Source organism: Pistacia vera, unplaced genomic scaffold (genome assembly GCF_008641045.1).
Source record: "Pistacia vera cultivar Batoury unplaced genomic scaffold, PisVer_v2 Contig840, whole genome shotgun sequence".
In the NCBI taxonomy this organism is placed as follows: Eukaryota; Viridiplantae; Streptophyta; class Magnoliopsida; order Sapindales; family Anacardiaceae; genus Pistacia; species Pistacia vera.
In genome coordinates this window covers 966,094-985,231 of record NW_022196713.1, presented here as the reverse complement: position 1 = coordinate 985,231, position 19,138 = coordinate 966,094, and the positions used below count along the sequence as shown (strand labels likewise).

The 19,138-nt window shown below is 32.9% G+C and overlaps 1 protein-coding gene across 1 annotated transcript; it reads right to left on the bottom strand.

The window, feature by feature from the left end:
* Window positions 1-209: 209 nt before the first annotated feature.
* On the bottom strand, window positions 210-4,302 carry LOC116118301 (probable methyltransferase PMT9). Its single transcript, XM_031404284.1, has 8 exons — window positions 3,807-4,302; window positions 3,131-3,295; window positions 2,872-3,054; window positions 2,190-2,784; window positions 1,606-1,718; window positions 1,279-1,499; window positions 679-1,013; window positions 210-328 (listed from the first exon to the last, which is right to left on the bottom strand). The coding sequence occupies exons 1-7, from the start codon at window positions 4,068-4,070 to the stop codon at window positions 698-700; spliced, it is 1,857 nt and encodes a 618-aa protein (XP_031260144.1). The 5' UTR covers window positions 4,071-4,302; the 3' UTR covers window positions 210-328; window positions 679-697.
* Window positions 4,303-19,138: the final 14,836 nt, after the last annotated feature.

Sequence of the window (19,138 nt, the reverse complement as noted above, 5' to 3'; positions counted from 1 at the left end):
TATTCATAATTCACAATTCCATTATTATTTACAGGCATTTGTCTTCAGAGTAATACTAGTTGATATGAAAATAATACATCCCACAAGCACAATATGCTTCCAGATATTACATGTCAGCTTCTGTTTTTCTTCTTGTTGCTTTCGCTGCTTGTGGCTCTATTTCTACACGGCTGCACCTTCTACAGAACAAATGTATCTGTAACTCTTTGTATATGATGCTGTTGTAGAACAGAAAGAAGAAATATTTTTGTATCAAATACCAACTGTCCCCTCCAACCCATTTATCTCTAGTGAATTGTGAAGATACCCAGAAGTGCGACCAGCATGCCTTTGAAAGAACAACAAATATGTACATAAACTTTATAATGAAGATAATGAAGACTAGATTACTAAGCTCGAATAGACATAACATACTCCATATTTTTTTTTTTGGGAAAACAAGAACTATAAAAGAAAGAAAAAGAACAATCTATTTTACAGAACCCCTCGCAAGTTTCGAATTGCATACATATATCCGTCAATATTAACTGTACTGGAAGAGAGAGACCTTTCTGAGCACTACTGTGCAGAATGAGGAAAAACAGTCATAGGAAGATGAAATATCAGCAAGTGAAAGCAGAAACCATTGTCTAAGAGAGCTTTCATAATTTCAAAGATCAGGTTATGCTGACAATATACCTGGCAGAAAAGGGCAGTTTCAGATTGCCATAACACCATCGTCCCACAATTTTTTTCTTGCAATCAAAACTCTTTCTTCACCAGAGGACAGAGCATCAATCCTTGGTTCAACATCTAATAACCAGCCATCCCATCTTAAGGCAGTCACAAACTTTCGGATATAGTTTATTATAGAAGGTTTGTCTCTTATAATTACAAATCCATCTGGCCGCAGCATCCGATCTATTTCAATTAGTAAATCCTCTATTCCACAACCAAGCTCCTCGATCTCTGAAAATACTTTCCAGGCATGAAGAAGATCATATGTGCGAGGATAAGTCGAGAATGCTTCACACCTAAATCATAGACAAGGTGAAACTCATATCCAAAGCTTTATGAATGGAAAATGCCACAATATTTAATTAACCTTGGGGAAATAATACATGGCCGACTTTCAAGAATAAAAAGGTATCTTAATAGGAATAACATGTCATAATAACATCATGATAGATATGAAACCAAGACAAACAGAGGCCAGACTAAAACATGCGCAAAATGTCAAAACAACAATAGGAGTGGAAAATACATCTAGGGATGAATCAGTCAAATTAAAAGGCATACCAATCGTGAACAGTTCCAATTAGACCTCGATCATAAATTATCTTCAATCTGGCAGACATGAGGACAGGAGCAACATTCATCACCCAAACATCTTTATCTTTGAGGGCAGAAGCAAATCCCCCAAGGTTAGAGTTCATATCCATAACATTTCTGAAGGAATTCTTCTGTACAACAGATTTCATCTGCTTCCAGTACTCAGTCACTCTAGCTAGCCATATATTCTGCATGAAAGAACTTCTAGATGAATAAAGTGATAAGATAAATAAACAGAACAAAGCAGGATACAGCAACACCAAACAGTGCTGTTTATCAATTTCAAAACCTTACCGAGTCTCGGCGGAATTCCTCTGGGCTGACACCAATTTCTGCTAGACGAGGAGGTGCTGCAGTAAGCCTCATTGGCCAAGGAACCAGTCCACTACCTTTTTCCTGGTGCATCTCTGTCAAAGAAGAAAAAAGGTTACCGCCAGCACTAATAAAAGGTTAAAGCAGAAAAACTAAATCTACTAGCCCATGTTTGATAGATATATGAACATCTCGGCACAGTAATGAAAATATTAGAATTTGGTACAAAATTTTCTTATGCAAAACTCCTCTTAGGGGACATTCACAAGGGATTTAAAGATATCCTGATTCAAGTTTACAAAAGATAAGCAGAACACGAGTCATATTCTCCTAGCCTCTTTGGAAGAAAGACAAAGGTCAGAGGAGTCCTTCCAACCCAAATTTCTAAAAACTTTAGGACCATAGACTGCTCTTATAAGATAGACGAAAGCAACAAGTTCACTCTGGATAAAATGTATTTCATGTGATAACAATAACAAAATTCTACCAACACCACAAGGATTAGAGTTCAGAAATTTATCTACAAGTTACAGCCTGAACAACAGACAGAAAGTAGTGTTACTTACTTGCTGAGTACGGGGAGATGCATGCTTTCATGAGCACATTCCATGCAACATCTGGGTCATCATCAGAACCACATAAAGGAGGTCGGGATCCAGGTTCTCTCTTCAAGTAACAGCTATTGCTTAGTGGCTTTGCCCATATAACAGTCTGGTCTTTCTTGGAAATAACTCTCCAGCACATTCTTCTCAGAAGATCATACATAGCATTCCAGATTCTTCGATTTTCTGGATCATGTGCATAGGCTTCAGGAGATGAATACACAAAATACCCTCCTGGTCTTAACAACCTGTCAAGTTCTAATAAGAGAATCCCATCTCTCTGAAGCCAATCAATCCGACATCGAGAACAATGAGCAAGTTCAAATGATCTGCTTGGATAAGGAAGTCTTTTAGTTCCCAAGACACCTAGAGTTGATGGAATGCCCCTCTCCAGTGCAAACTGTATCTGGTTCTCATGTACATCATTTGGCGCTAAGGACATAGCTATAATGTCATGGGAAAGAAGATAGGCTCCAAAACTTGCAACCCCACAACCCACATCAAGAACGTTTCTGATGTTTCCACCATTGTGGAGCTTATCACCAGGAAATTTAAGCATCTATACCAATATAATGATTTAACAATTAGCTTAACAAGAAAAATATAAATAGGACATATAACATACCAAAACAAAGCAACCACATACCTTGGAAAGAGAAACAATGTACTTGTCCGCTCCATAATGGAAATGGGTCCCTCCACCAGGGAAATTTATCTTCTCTCCATTTACAACCATCCAATGCTGATCTGACTTCTCTTCTGCAAGATGTGTATGAGGTATATTCGCCTTCAACACCTCATCTCTGCTCGCCGGCCACCTTATAGGAATCTGCAACTCTAAAAACAATCTTGTTGGAATAAAAAACTAACAGATACCAAATACATAAGTGACAAACGGCACTAACCTTGTAACCTTTTGGAGGTGGAACCAGGCAATTGTAACGTCGCTCTGGAGGTGGACAATGCCGCTCATAATGCTCCATTAATGTCAAATTAGGCTTTAGTTTTAATTGATAAATAAGGCTTCTATCTAAACATGGTATCAACTCTGAATATTTCATATCACAAATCTGTAAAAAACATGAAACGGATAATTTCAGCTAATTAAGAAGAAATATACATGAAACCAAAATTCCTCTAAAAAAAAGAGCATTGAGTGAGTAAAACAAACTTATATAATCCGTATACCATCAAATAAAATTCTACGACACATACATTCATCTTAAAAACCAAAAGCATATGAAAAAGAAAACAAATGCATGTATAACATAAATTTAAGGATAAGCTATAAATAATGTGATACATTAGTCATACATCCCTCTAACCGAGAATTTTCCCATGTCAAAATACTATTGTAAATTTCTATTCAATGAAACAAAATTTATCACCAGAATGAACACAATTATGCACATTAAACGAGTTCAATTAACAAGTTTTTTTCAAATACATAAATTATTTTTTGCTCAATAACCAATCCTTGATTGTTATTTAATTTTTAAATAAATCAAACATGATAAACAATCAACGAATATAAATTAAACTCTTTAACAAACAAAAATAAAATCAACTAGATTAACATACAGGGATGCTTTTGGGTACTTCAGGATTGAGCTCTTGATCTTCAAAAAAGTCATCAAAATCGTTGTTTCTTGCAAACCCACCCAGAACCGGGTCAGATCCATCAAAAGAATCATCGTCGGATCTCCGAAGTCCCGGAGTCGAATACGACCCATAGTACAAACCAACCAACCCAAGAAGACCAACGAGTCCGAGTAGCACATAAGTCACTAGCTTAGAACTATTGATTTTCTCGCTCTTCTGCTTCATTTCTCGACTCGGACTCATAAAACCAATCCTAACTCAGCTCAAAGTCCCGGATTCAGCTCAGCGCGACTCGGAGAGAGAAAAGCTGAGGCGAGACCTGAGACTGAGTGAGGGAGTGTGACGAATTGTGAATTTGTCATGTGTGTTCTTGTAAGTTGTAAGAACCCAACAGTGTTTTCAAAGTGATGATTTATTCGATTATCGAGTGTGGGCAGGACCCTGTGGGCTTCGGATTAAGAACGGAATTTGATTAGCTGCGCATAAACACGTCCAATTAGATAACATAATACAACACATATAATATTTTCTTAACGTAAGATAAAAAATAGTTGAATGATTTTAAATTAAAAATAAACATCCAATTATCTTTTACCCTCACATCATATTATATGAAAAAAATCACACCATATTATATTAAAAATATTAAATGAGAAATATTAAATAAAAATATCGCAAATTTAAAACCATTCATGGAAATGATGCATGTGTATGTACTACTCAATTGTAAATTTGGAGCTCTTTTGGTCCCTGTAGTTTGGCCTGAGTTTGCAAGATCCAGTATAATTTGAAAGTGACAGTTAGGTCCTCATTTATTAGTACTTTGAAAGATTTTTGTAAAAGCCTAAATATACCCCTAATTCGTAATTTTTTATTTTCTTATAATAAAATAATTAATTAAAATTTGAAAGAAGCGTTATAAATTTTTAGTAGAATTTTCAATTAGCAAAATTTAATTTAATTTTTATGATTTTGTAAATATTTGATGTCATTTATGTAAGATTATATTAGGCTTAACCAAGGTGATCAAAACCTTATATTAGGGATCAAAATGTAGTTAACTCATAGTCATGGTTGAGAAATCAAAGATGAGTTGGGATTTGACTTTGAAATTAAAGAGGAAGATGATTGACGTGAAGTGAAAGGAAAAGAAAGAATATGAATTAAATTAAGTGGTAAATATGCCTGTTGCGTAGTGCCCTTTTTATGGCATGGTCATGACTCATGCATGTTAGGTCCCTCACATTTTGGAATTACAAAAATACCTTATAAAAACTAATTAGAAATATTCTCAGGATAAGGATCTCCTGAAAATGATGAAATGTGTGTTGTCACTCCATTAAATTTATATTATCCTAAGATAGATTACGTCGGTAGGATTAAATTTATCTTCCTTTCAATATAAATCTAATTTGTAAAATTAATAAACAAAAATTTGATAAATGTCAAAATCTTTATAAATGGAGTCAAAGATAAACACACTTTCGACCCCAGCATTAATAATCACTGAAAAATGGACAACGGTAATGATATAAATTTTATTTATTGACCAAATCTACAAAGAAAACAAAAAAACTTAAATTGACCGATTAAGCATACGTCTCCCCATGTGCAAACTAGTATGTTAAGAAATAAAAATTTGAGATGGAGGTCATATTCATCTTAATTGTGTATCTTTATATATATTAGTGAATAAAAAAGTAGTGTATATTTTGTTTTATTGAAAAATGAAGTGAATGAAGAAAGACAAAATCTTGAAGTCCCAATAGATTGTTATTATGAGGTAGGATTTAAAAATTAATAAAAAAGTAATGTATCTTAGACTTGTGTTTGTTTTGGCTCCCTTTGGTTCACAATTTTGTGTTTTTGGGAAAAGTTTTTTGAAAAAAGTTAAAAAAAAGTTGAATTGGGCGGGGATTACGATGTAGGATTTACAAATTAATAAAATACCCTCTATGTTTGTTTTTTTACGAAACACCCCCTATAATAAAACATTAAAAGTTAACAAAAACACCTCCAACCCACCCTCAAATACGGACAGCAGGCCACCACCGCCAGAGGGTGGCCAGAGTCACCGTATTGGCTCATGACCGGCTGGATCTTGCCGGTCGTGCGTCGCTATGGCCTTTTCCGGCCAGATCCATGGTGGATTTGGTCGGCAAAGGCCAGATCTACGGCTAGATCTGGCCATTGACGGCCAGATCTGGCCGTATTTGCTCATCAACGACAGCCAACAAACGGTCGTCGTTGATGGTCAACGACGACCGTTTGTTGGCCGTCGTTACCGACTGGTTACGGCCAAAGATCTGGCATTTTCTGGCCAGATCCACCGTGGATCTGCCAAAAAAAGGCTAGATCGGTGCACTACATGCCAAATTCAACCGGTAGTGAGCCATCCTACCAGATTCCGACCATTTTCTGGCAGTGGTGGCCTAAATCTGATAAATTGGATTGTTGGGGTGTTTTTGCAATTTTTAAAAAAATATTTAGGGGTATTTAATTATATTAACAAATTTAAGGGGTTTACAAAAAGTTGAATACTATTGTAAGTTTTTGGGTATTTTACTGTTTAACTTTTTTGGAAATACTAAATGTAGTATTCCCAAAAACCAACCAAACGAAACCTTTATTATTTGGAATAGTATTTTTGAAAAAGCAAAATTAAGTTGTTATTACGAGGTAGATCTACGGCCAAATCTGGTTGCCAACGATATGACCATCGTTGATAACCAGATGTGGCCAAAGATCTGGTCGTCAATGACCAAATCTTTGGTTATAGATCTGAAATTTTTCAACTAGATTCAAGGTGAATCTAGCTAGAAAATGCCAGATCGGCGAACTACTTGTCAGATCCAACTAGTAGTGCGCCATTACACTAGATTTTAGTTACCTTTCAATAGTGGTAGTCGAAGTCTGGTAAATGTGGATAAGTGGGGGTGTTTTTGTTAATTTATAAACTTTTTATTGAGGGTGTTTAATTAAATTAATAAACTTATAGGGGTTTAAAAGTAATTAAATATAATAAGATTGAATTTTAAAAATAGGAAACAAATATACATTTTGGTAAGATAGGAATAAAATAGTGAAAAAAAAAAAAAAAAAAAAAAAAAAGTAAAACCAACAGGCCCTAGAGTTGGAATGGTTAATGTGCTTTCCAGCTAGGCACTCCCTCCAAAATGTGAACACAGAACTTTTTCTGAATTATTTCAGGGGGAACACTTATACCTACCCAAAATTTGCTTTAAAGACAAATTAATATCCAAAAGGTTTTAAAATGACAAATACCCTCCGTCCAAACCAGTTAGTAAATCTGTTAACTAAAGTGGTAGTATCGACATTCTATCATTTTTGTGGGGTAATTTTGACTTTTTGTGTTTTAAGGTTTATCATAAAAAAAAAAAATTAAAAAAATCTGCCCAAATCTCTTATCCTTCCTCTTCTTCTCCCCTTTCTCTTTCTCTTATCTTTTCTATGATTATCTCCCTTCTCTTTCTTCCCTTCCTTCTCCTTCTTTTTCCTCCAGTCACTAGGCAAGAACCCAGCAACGGAATATGGCCAAATCGAAAACCTCTCTCCTCTCTCTCTTCCCGTCTTCATCTTCTTCATCTCTCTCATAAAAGGGCAAAAAAATGGGGTCTTTTGCAAAGCTGTCGCACTTCCCCACCCATTTTCCGGAAGCCCCGTCATCGAAAAGCTTTCCTTTCCCCGCCAATCGTCTTTTCGATGTGCCCTCTCCAAAACCCCCATTTTCCCCGTCGTCGTTTGCTCACATTTCACCACCAATTTAATTCCTCGGGTTTTTGTTGTTTGTTGAATTGGGAATAATTGGTGTTTTTCGGAGTTTTTGATAAGAAATTGATGGTTGGAGATTAATTGGGAGTGTTTTTTTTTTTTTTTTGTTTTTGTTTGATTTTTGGGGATTTCTGATCGGTTTTGGCATTGATGATTGATTTTCCAAGTTTTGGCATACCACTTGTTTGGGGTTTTGCCCCAAACCTTCTGTGCCTTGCGTGTTTTGGTTCTTTTGAGTGTTTGAGAGTGATTATTTGGGATTTTTTTGCATTGAATCTTTTGGTGATTTGAGTGAGGTTTTTTTGGAGCTTTGGTTGTTTTTGCTGCTGGTTGTCCTGTGGTTCTGGCGAGAGATGAAGAAGATGAAGACAAGATTTTAATTCAAAATTAATTATAAAAATAAAATAATTAAAATTGAGAAGAAATATTTTTATAAAATTAATATGAAATAGAGAAATTGGGCAGAATGTCATATTTTTTTGTTGGATATAAAATTACCATATTATCCTTTTTAAAACTACCTTTACTAACAGATTTGGACAGAAGATAGGTAATCGACGTTTTCAAACCTTTTGGTTACCACATTGTCTTTATAGCAAACTATGGGCGGGTGCATGTCATTCGGCCATTATTTTGTTTAGCTTTATTTTGTGATGGTTATAGGTTGATCGAGTTGTTTGCATGGTGGAAGGAGCGATTTTAGTTGTGGATCGATGCTTGTTTAGGTCCGTTTGCACAGGCAAAGTTTGTTCTTGCCAAAGCCTTGAAGTATGGGCCGCGCTCCATTATTCTTTTGAACAAAATTGACAATCAGAATAGCTTGTTTACTGTTTTATAATTATTCTTTATTTTTTTTTATCAATTTTATTCTCTTTGTTTCTTCCCCAAAAGAAAGTAGCTACTAGTTTACAGTTGCAAGATCGTACTGTGTCTATGGCCAATATTTGCATGTGGTTTTTTCTTTGGTTTAGATATGGATTAAAATTTATGTTTATTAGTCCTTATGTCCATCTTGGTGCACTCTTTGGGACTATGTTTTCTGTTACTCCTGGAAAATCAAGGGCTGACATAGGAAATCACGTGATGGGGGGGTGACCTGCTCCTGTCAGAAAGGTAAGCACACGTCAGGCCTGCCAATAGTTACGGAGCTCCCACGTGTCCCTTTCCCTGCTCCAAATCGCGTAAAATCAGTTTGGAAGGTGGGAAATGTGACATAAAGCCGGATTTAATCATGACATTCACACCAACCCATGGATTTACTGATGATTACTTGCACTCACCTCACTATAAAAAGAGGAAGACCCCTTCATTAAGGGGATTCGGCTATTTTATACTAGAAATTAGCTCTCTCTCTCTGATAACTTTGTATTTACTTTTCTTTGCCAATCATTTGTAAGTCAGTCCGCTGTTGCGACCTGACCCACTATATTAATACAAATCAGTGGACGTAGGACTTGCTACCTTAACATCCGAACCACTTTAAAAGGCTCTCATTGCACTTATTCTACATTTTTACCCATAATCACGTGTGTCTCTTGACCAATCAACGCTACGCACGTGTCAATTAGTTGGTACCAAAAATCACGCATCAACATTTTCCTTCCTATTTTTATATAAATAGAGTAAATTTTATAAGTTATCTACCATAGCTTTGATTTGGTTTCTATTTCCTTTACTATTCTCCTTTTCTTGTTGCTTCTTAAGTGTTTTTTTTCTTTTTCATACCCTTCTCTTGTACTTGTGAACAATGACTAAAATACTTAGGGTGCCTTTCAGGTTACAATGATGGAAAAGGACTTTTATCTTGGGCGGATATTGACTGGACGCGTTTCTTCTGGAATCGTTTATGTTGGTGGAGCACATGGACTATGCAGCACAGATTCTGGGACAGAGGAAAATGAAGAAGGAAAGGTACTACTTAGCAATGTTCTATTTTCCTCAAATCTTTCTAAATCCCTTTAGGGTTGTGCTATTCTTTATCATTTTATTTCTCTTCTCTGCTAGATTATAACTTTCTGTTTCTTTCTCTACTCAGCAAATCACTAAGTTTTCTTGCTATTTGTCATGTTTCTAATTTATGTTCTTTTCTAGCATGTATCTAATTTCTGTTCTTTTCTTGTATATCTCTAATTTCTTTTCTATTCTCGTAGGTTTCTATTTTCTTTTCTTCTCTATTTTCATGGGCTTCTATTTTCTTTTCTTGGCTTTCTCATGGGCTTCTATTTTTTTTTCTTGGCTAGTCAGACACGCAATAATAAATAAATTGTTTAATCTATGTATAAATGAATAAGATGCAATGCCCATAAAATGTCTGATGCATATGCAAATGATCATGTTTGTATTCTTTCTGAAAATTCTTTTCTAATTCTTTCTGAAATTATTTAAATTCTTTCTGAAATTCTTTCTGTTTTCTATTTCTTATTCTATTTTTCTTTCTTTCTTTCTTTCTATTTTCTGTTTTGGTTTGCCGATCGGACTAGGCTGAGGCATGGATTTGGAACCCTGGTCGTGTGAGCATATTTTGAAATTCTTTCTGGGTACAATCCTCATCCACGTGCACTTCTAGCGGACTGTACAATTCTGTTTTCTATTCTGAGGCCACTCACTGATGGCGGCGTGCATGTGGGAAACTTCTATATCTCTATTGTCACTAGCTAATGCAGCGAATGCTCACAGGTTCCCCATTGCAACAGCCCTCTGAAAACATGCTCTGTAAATCTGCAAAATAACTAGCTAGACATTTTCCATTAATTATAAATTTTTTGAAATATATGATATGTTATGTCATGCATTTATATGTTGTCTATGCATGATCCCAAAATACGTGTTTGACTCTGGCATGTACTCTATTAATTCTAAAGCTTTTATTTCTATACTCTTCTGGAGAGCCCAAAGTTCTATTCTAATCACACGCTTAACTTAAACATTTTCTATTTTATTCTTTATTTATGAATTTTATGCATTGTGTGTACGTACGCGATTCTATAATTTCTATATAATTCTGTAATTCTTCAATTCTATCATGCTATGTAAAATGTACATGTACACAAGTACATTAGCTCTCACAAATTCTACTCTTCTATAATTCTATTAGTGAGATATTAAAACGGCATAATTCAACTAGGGAATTGAATTCTACATTTTGGGCAATCTAATTTCTTCTATAAAAATCAATGTCACAACTTAGGTATTAAGTCTACTAACTTGCCCAATTATGCTACTAGATTTTCTCGAACTTATATGTCACATAACCATGTCATTAAACAACTTTCTAATATTTTTCTAATGTAACAAACATGTTTTGCACAACTTTCTAAATACAAATCTTAATGCCATAAATTTGCATTCTCTTACATGACCATCAACTTCAATGGTTATACATGCCCTTCTTTCTTCTTTTCTTTTTGCTACATTCTATATATTGTCATATTAATCTTTGTAAATTCAATCTAACATATAGCACAACATATATACTTTGGCTAAATTCTAATTTCTTTCTAACATTCTTAACTAAACTTTTGGTCAATACAACCTATTCTCAAGATCTTCTAGCACAATTCTATAGCTTATAATATATAATAAGGCATGAAAACTATACTCATACCAATCAATTTCTAAAATGGTCATATATTTAATACATAAACCAAACTTCTATTTCTTTTGATATCTATACTTAGGAAAGCTTTTCTATTCTTTATACAATAAAATCACTCATTACATATTGTTTGTAATTAATCTCAAAACAAGAAACAACAATGTACTCATTTGGCCAAGCCATTATTTGGATGATCTTTTTAAATTTAAGTACACAAACTTGAGAATTCATTATGGCATATTGATATGTCATGATATCAACAATGCCATATCAAAGTAACAATTTAACATGTAAATCCCTTCTAACACTTTCCCAAAGTGATAAGTTTCACAATTTCTAATTCAATAACTAAATAAAATGTGCAATTGAAGAAAATCTAAAGGTTCAAGTAACTTGAACCATGCACTAAAAGCCATTTATCTCATTCAACTAACATGACCAAGTGATATTCTAAATTTTGGCATAACAAATGCACTCTTGAATACTAAAATTTACACTTGGTTAAGCCTAACATAACCTTTCAACTCCAATTCTTTCATTTCTCTAACAATTTCTTTAATAAGATTTAACAAACTCATGCATGCATTTCTCTTTGAATTTTCATCAAACAATTCACATGCACATGCAAATACTTAGTTGGCCACACTTCCACATCTCTCCAAATCCACCAAAATTGGAGCAAAAACTCACTGAATTTAACTTCAAATCTAGCCAGATTCAACACTTTAAAATTTCATCCATAATTCCATCAAATCACCACATACACATGAACTACTTCTCATGGCTGGAATTTTACACATCATTCAACATTAAAACAACCAATAATTCTCACTATACAATCATATACAAATATACAAGAATCAATCTACACAATTATTACTCAAATCAAAACTAAAATTGGATTTACTTACCTTGAATTTGTGCAACACTAATGATATAACCTCCATTTGCTAAAATTCTCTTCCTCTTGGACCTAAATCATATAAAACCATAAGAATTTAAAACTTTAAAGTTTAACACACACCTTTGTGCTAGAATCTTACATTTGGATGCTTTAGGATTGAAAATCTACAAAAATTTAAGCCAAATCTTATGACTTCTCTTTGAAATTTGGTGAAGAAGTTTGAGAGAAACTGGATGAGGGGTGGCGTGTACCAAGGATGGGAATGCTAGGGTTTAGTTTATTGAAACCTTATAAGTAAATAAATATATATGTTTATTCCCGTTTTGCCCTTATACTTTTATGATAATTCCAATTATGCCATACATGCATTTACCAATATACCTTTACTTTCAATGGATTTAACATATGTTCTTGGTCATTTTCACTCCCCACTTTTTCATCCAGTTGTGAGTGGAAAGACCATTTTACCCTTATTATTTAATTTCTTTCTATTACTTTATAAACACGTATTTATCTCGGCATCACATCACGTATATTGTCCATAACCTTTTTACCACTCTATTCTTATGGCTAACACACTTAATACATTATATTTATTATACTCACTTTTCACTTGAACATGTGATTATGTGTGAAATGACCATTTTACCCCTATTGAAACTTTTATGGAATTCCTCTATAAAACTAGTTAAATATATTCACTATGACTATAAAATAATCTCTACCATATTTCTGAATGTAGGTATTACATTTTGTGTTAACTGAATTAGTAGATCCCAATGCTTATTCAGTTTTCTGTTTGGTATTGGGTCATAACTAAACACTTGAGTTTCTCGTTTGCCATGAAAAGGAGGAATTCATAACAATGTTATGAATTTTGGCCTTGCGTTTCTCAATGATATTGCTCAGATTGATGACTTAATCTTGTAGGTTCTAAAGCTAAGAAAAAGAAAGGCTTAAGCATGGTTCTAACTGATAGTGTAAGGGCAAGTGTAAATGACTTAACATTGTTTGGTAGCCAAGTGTAACGAATCCCAAATCAAAAGCGTATTAAGAAAGTTTTGGGCTTATAAAAGGGAAAGTCCCTCCAACTAACACGTTAGCCTTTTGGGTAGACTTGGGCATTTGGGACTGGTCCCAAAAACCCAGCCCAAAGGACTGGTCCTAGGAGGGCTCGGTCCCAAATCGGACCAAGCCTATAGGAAGAGGGACCGGTCCCTTGATTGGACCCTCCTCCAAGGCCCGGGCCTGGGCCCAAACCTATTTAAACAAATTTTAAAACAGTCCTTTGTAAAATATCCAAAAACCCCCTGATAATTTTGAAATTGACAAAAATATTAAAGGTTAAATTGATATTTTTAAAGGGGGGGTATTAGTATCAAAGCTGTTCATTCCTTGATTGAATTAAGGGTTAGATAAATCTAGAAGGTTTTAATCTAGAAGAACTCTAGAATTGATTCTGGGTTGCGCTTGGTCAGCCTGGAGGGTGCGTTTGGTCAGCCTGTAACCGTTGGTCAGCCATGTTAGGTGGTCCCAGAGGTGGTCCCGTGATCTAGGAGAGAAACTGAAACTTTTAGAGATGTCTAATTTCTTAAGGAGATTAGGAAGTAGCAGTAGGTGAGATGATAGTAGTAGCAGTAACGCTATTAGAATTAATAATCAACAACAACATACAAACAATAATCAAGAATTAATGAAATCTATTAACACTCAAGAAATTAATATGGCAAAAATCGATCAACACTTACATAACTGGAATAATATATCAAATAGGTAGTTTTGAATTTATGTCAGATTACTTTATTAAAACAACAGAAGACACAATAATGATAACTGAATAAAGGGTTGAAGAAATTCAACTTCTTTCTTAAGAAGCAATACATAAACATAGACAAAACAACTATAAATTTTCACACATCGGATTAGTGCAAGTAGCAGTAAAACCATTTAGATTAGGACAAAATATTCCAATATTAGTAATGTTAAGAGATGCAAGAAATTTAAACTTCAATAATTCTTTATTAGCAGTATTAAATTCTAATTTAGAAAGTGGTCCAATATATTTTGATTGTTATCCAAACTTTACAGTAGGATTATATGATCCAACAATATTGTCTGCATTAACTATTAACTTAAAAGCTTCTAATCTTACTTATCAAGATAAAGCGCAACTAGTAACATTAATATATAGGATTTATTACAAAGTTATGAATACCATAATTAGTCCAAGAGCCATTAGGATGTCCCCACCAGGACACACAATTATTATAGAAGCTGATAGAACAAAACATAAAACTTTTACACCAAAAAGATTAGCTTGTGATGAAATTATTAAACAAACAGATTGTAAATTAGAAAAATTATGCCCTCCAAAACCTTTACATGATCAAAATGAATCTGATATACAACAAATAATACAAGAACCAGATGGTACAATAAGATTAAAATTTAGAGAAACTCCTATAGAACAAAATCAACCTATAATTACCAATACAAATCATCATAACCCTAGGATTGAAGAAATTACTACACCTAGGCCTTCATCAGTAAGTTCAGCAAGTAAATTAGTAGGAGTAAATTATTCCCCTCCTGTCCCAAAACCTACATATGAAATAACATCAAGTCCACCTAGTTCACCAACACAATAAGAAGTATTAGGAAATTATAGTCAAATTAACACAATAACTAAACCCTTTGAAATTAACAAAGAATTATTAAAACAAGAATTCCTACAAAACTATAATAAAGAAAAAAGACAAATATTCTTTACAACAATTAAACCAGAAGAACAAAATACCCTTAGATCTGAATGGTACAACACACAAGAAAAATTGAAACAAAATATTTATTTCTTTAATTGGTTAGAAAATAGAAAAGATTATCAAAACTTAACTGAAAAGAAAACTATTTTTGTCACCACTAATACAACAAAAAATTGGCAAACATCAACAAAGAAAACTATTACATCTGTACATCCACTTTTAAAAGAAATTAAAATAGAACATCAACAAGCAGAAATAATAGCATCACCATTTAAAAAAATTAATAAAATAGATGATGATAAAAAACAACCAACTTTACTAGGTATTAAAAATATTCAAAATCAAAACAATTACTCTAATCAAATTCTCCACACTATTAGTCAACAAATGAATAGGATAGAAGATAATACTACACACATCATCACAAAATGTTCAAAAGCCCCCGGGAAGGAGATAGTAGAAATAGAAAATTCAACATCAAATTCAACAGGAAATTCAACATCAAATTCAAAATCTAATTCAACATCCCTTTATTCACAAAAATATGTAAAACCATTTTTTGAACCCTTTGACATTCCAAAAGAAGAAATTGTTAAATTTAATAATCACAACACTATTTTAGAAACTATTAGTAAAAAACTTTGTAAATTATCCTCGTCTAAATCAAATATTAACGTTCTTATAGAATCTGACCCGATAGAAGAATTAAATCAAAATTTTCAAAACTTATCTATTAATAAAATGAGAAATAATATGAAATATCCTAAAACTCGAAATTATTACCCAAGACCTTCCTTACTAGATATGCAATTTGAAGATGTAACACAAATGGCAGGATCTTCCTATAATGGAACTAGAATAGATGAATGGAATATAGATGGATTAGCTGAACACCAAATATTAAATGTTTTACAAGAAATGACTATGTCAGCATTAGCTTATAAATCTCATGACAACACTGATAATCAAACAGCAAAAATATTAGTCTCAGGATTTACGGGAATGTTAAAAATTGGTGGGATAATGATTTACTAGAATCACATAAATATCACATATTACAAGCAACAAAAAAGACTAGGAAGGTCAAAATAGAGGGTACTAGTCAAATAGAGTATGAACAAGAAGAAGGAGACGCTGTAGCTACATTAATTTATGCAATAACCAAAAACTTTGTAGGAGACCTAATAAGCTTTTAGAAAAAATCACAAGAAATATTATCAAACTTAAGATGTCCAACCATAACAGATTTTAGATGGTATAAGGATATGTTTTTACTGAAAGTATTCATAAGAACATACTATGGGAAACCCTATTGGAAAGAAAGGTTCCTAGACGGTCTACCTAGATTATTTAGTCAAACTATTAAAAATGTATTATATAGAAAATATGATGGAAATATACCGTATGAAGAATTAGCATATGGAGATTTAATTAGTTTTATTAACAATGAAGCTTTAATAATTTTCACTGATTTAAAATTAGAAGCTAAATTAAAAAATGAATTAAAACATAGGAAAACATAATTAAGTGGATTCTGTAGTCAATATGGTTATGAAAAAATATCACCTCCCTCTGTTAAGTACAAAAAAGATAAAAAAACAAAAACAATATAAAAAGCCTTATAAATATCGTTAAGAAGATTGTGTATAATGGCATCTGTCTGCAATCTTTGCAAGTTCCAGTTTAGTAATTAGGTGTACTTTGTAATTTTTACAAGTAATGATGTTACTTCTGCAATTTGTAAAACATTAGCTAATACGTTGCGTTTTGTAATAAGGGCAATATAAATTAGCCATCCTGGTTTCTATTTTGGCAGTTAGTGAAATATTAAGTTTCCGGAACTCTTTCTACTTTACTCTTTAGCTTTTCTGGTTTATTAAAACTTAAAGAATTAATTTTATCAGAAGAAAAACAAAAAGATGTAGACGCTTATAATTTAAAAGACATATTAAAAAGATTTGAAAAACCCACATAAGTTATTATAAGTGACCTGCAAGAAGAAATCAATATTATGAAAAATCCGTTAAAGATCTACAAAAAGATAATTTCGAAATCAAGACAAATTTATTATGTTGAAAAGCTTCTAAAGAAATTATAGGACAACCATCAACCTCAAAATCAGAATTAAAAGTTATAGAAGAAACTGAAAAGGCATTTATTAATGAAATTTCTCGAATTCAATTTCAAAAATGGCATGTTTATATTAGAATCAATATTAATCATGAGTTAGATATTATTACACAAGCCTTAATAGATACAGGAGCAGATCAAAATTGTATAAGAGAAAGATTAATTCCGACAAAATATTATGAAGAAACAAAAGAAAGATTATATGGAGCTAGTGGTCAACAATTAAACATTAATTATAAATTATCTAATACGCATGTATGTATACAAAATTTTTATATTAAAAATACATTTATTCTAGCAAAAGACTTAGATCAAGATGTTATATTAGATGCTCCTTTTATCACTCAAATTTACCCTTTTAACGTAAACAATAAAGGAATTACAACCAATATTTTAGGACAAGATGTAACATTTGAATTCGTCAAGCTACCATTAATAAAAGATATTAGTAATTTAAAAAATATTTCAATATCTAAGATAAATACTATTACTAAATTAAAGAATCTAGAAATTGTTCCTACAAAAGAATGGCTCGATTCCAACAAAATTTTGGATGCTTGCATTACAAAAACTTGTTTTCAACTTTTTGCATTAAGATTTAAAAAGTTTCAAAATTATGTTTTCAATAAAATGCAAGAGTCAAAAATTAAAAAACATATTTTCAATGAAATGTAAGAGTCAAAAGTTTTTTACTGTAATAGTCTCTCTCATAATAACTTTCAGGACGAGAATTTTTTGAGAGAAAGTGAGGAAAAGATGTGCACTCCCATCAAACCCCAAAATAATCCAAAATCAAAAGCATCGTATGCGATGCTACCACCTCAACAATCCATTACCCCACAATCAAAGCCTTCAAAACCCAATAAACAGAAAACCCTTATCACCCAACCCAATCGGTTCACTCTTCTAGATGAAGAATTTGTTTCTTCATTACCCCAAAAAATTACCAACAAGCCCTTACAATACCAACATCTTATTCACCTTCTCTATCAAAACCTATTCACATTAATCCAACTTTTCAATACATTGAAAAAGAAGTAACCCAATCAATTTGCATTGTTGAACCCAAATTTTGGGGACAAACTATGCAAGAAACCTTATAAAAAAATTTCCCTGAATATTTTTATTTTATTCCTGATGATTTATTAAAAGCAAGAACATTTTATGAATTTATTTTAGTTGATACCGATTTAATAGAAATTACCCATAATCCAGATAAAAATTATCCAAACAGAATTGCTTTTTCAAAATGTAAAATCAAAAAAGTCTTGAAACCCTAAGATTGGCGCATTGGAATTTACCAAAAACACCCATTTTCTCAAACCTTTATTCCCCAAGAATTTTCATATAAAGATTATCAAAAAGCCTGGTTTTATGCTTTCTGTTTATCACATACAACACACTCTTGGTTTTTTATATTTGATAAAACTTGTCCAAAAACTTTTCCAAAATGGTTTCAACAATGGTTCAATTTATTCAGTTTAAATGAAAAAATTCTCCCACCTTCGGTTTGGGAAGGATATCAATTGTTTGCAAAAATATTCAATAACAGTGAAGAACCTTTACTAGCATTTTCCAGCAATTTCTTAATTGCTTGGATAATGAGTTGACAATTTTTTATCACTACACCTCCTCCTCCAAAATTCAAAGAATTACGAAGAAAATTCTTTATTAAATGGTGGCCTAGCTTTTCCATCCAAAATGTTAGCCCACCAACCGTGCAAATATGGATATCTCAACACCCTCATCTATGTCAACCTCAACAACAACCAACATTTCTAACGCAAAAATCAAAGCTTCTGGCTGAGTTGGCTTAATGCCAAACTACTGAAGAAATGAACAAAATTATTATGGCCATTGGATCTTCCACATCTCAAAAAGCAGTTTCAGACAACACCAGGTCACCAAGTGATCAAGATGAAGATGACTATTTTGCAATATTCCAAAATCAAATAGGACAACGACTCAGCACTGCCTTTATCACATGTTTAAAAAAATTTGGCAGAGATCAAGATTTTCAAGATTCTCTTTTACTTTACCAGACACCTTCTGCAGAAGCCAAGATTTTTCAAGATTCCTTGTCAGCAATATCATTTGGTCGGTCCAATATCAAGACAAGTTCTGAAAA

Bases quoted from the DNA above. Each gene is read 5' to 3' on its own strand.
- LOC116118301 (XM_031404284.1), bottom strand. From the start codon at position 4,070: ATGAGTCCGAGTCGAGAAATGAAGCAGAAGAGCGAGAAAATCAATAGT. The intron at 3,296-3,806 runs GTATGTTAATCT...TGTTTTTTACAG, and splicing joins AAGTACCCAAAAGCATCCCT to ATTTGTGATATGAAATATTC. The intron at 1,014-1,278 runs GTATGCCTTTTA...TCTATGATTTAG, and splicing joins ATTGGAACTGTTCACGATTG to GTGTGAAGCATTCTCGACTT.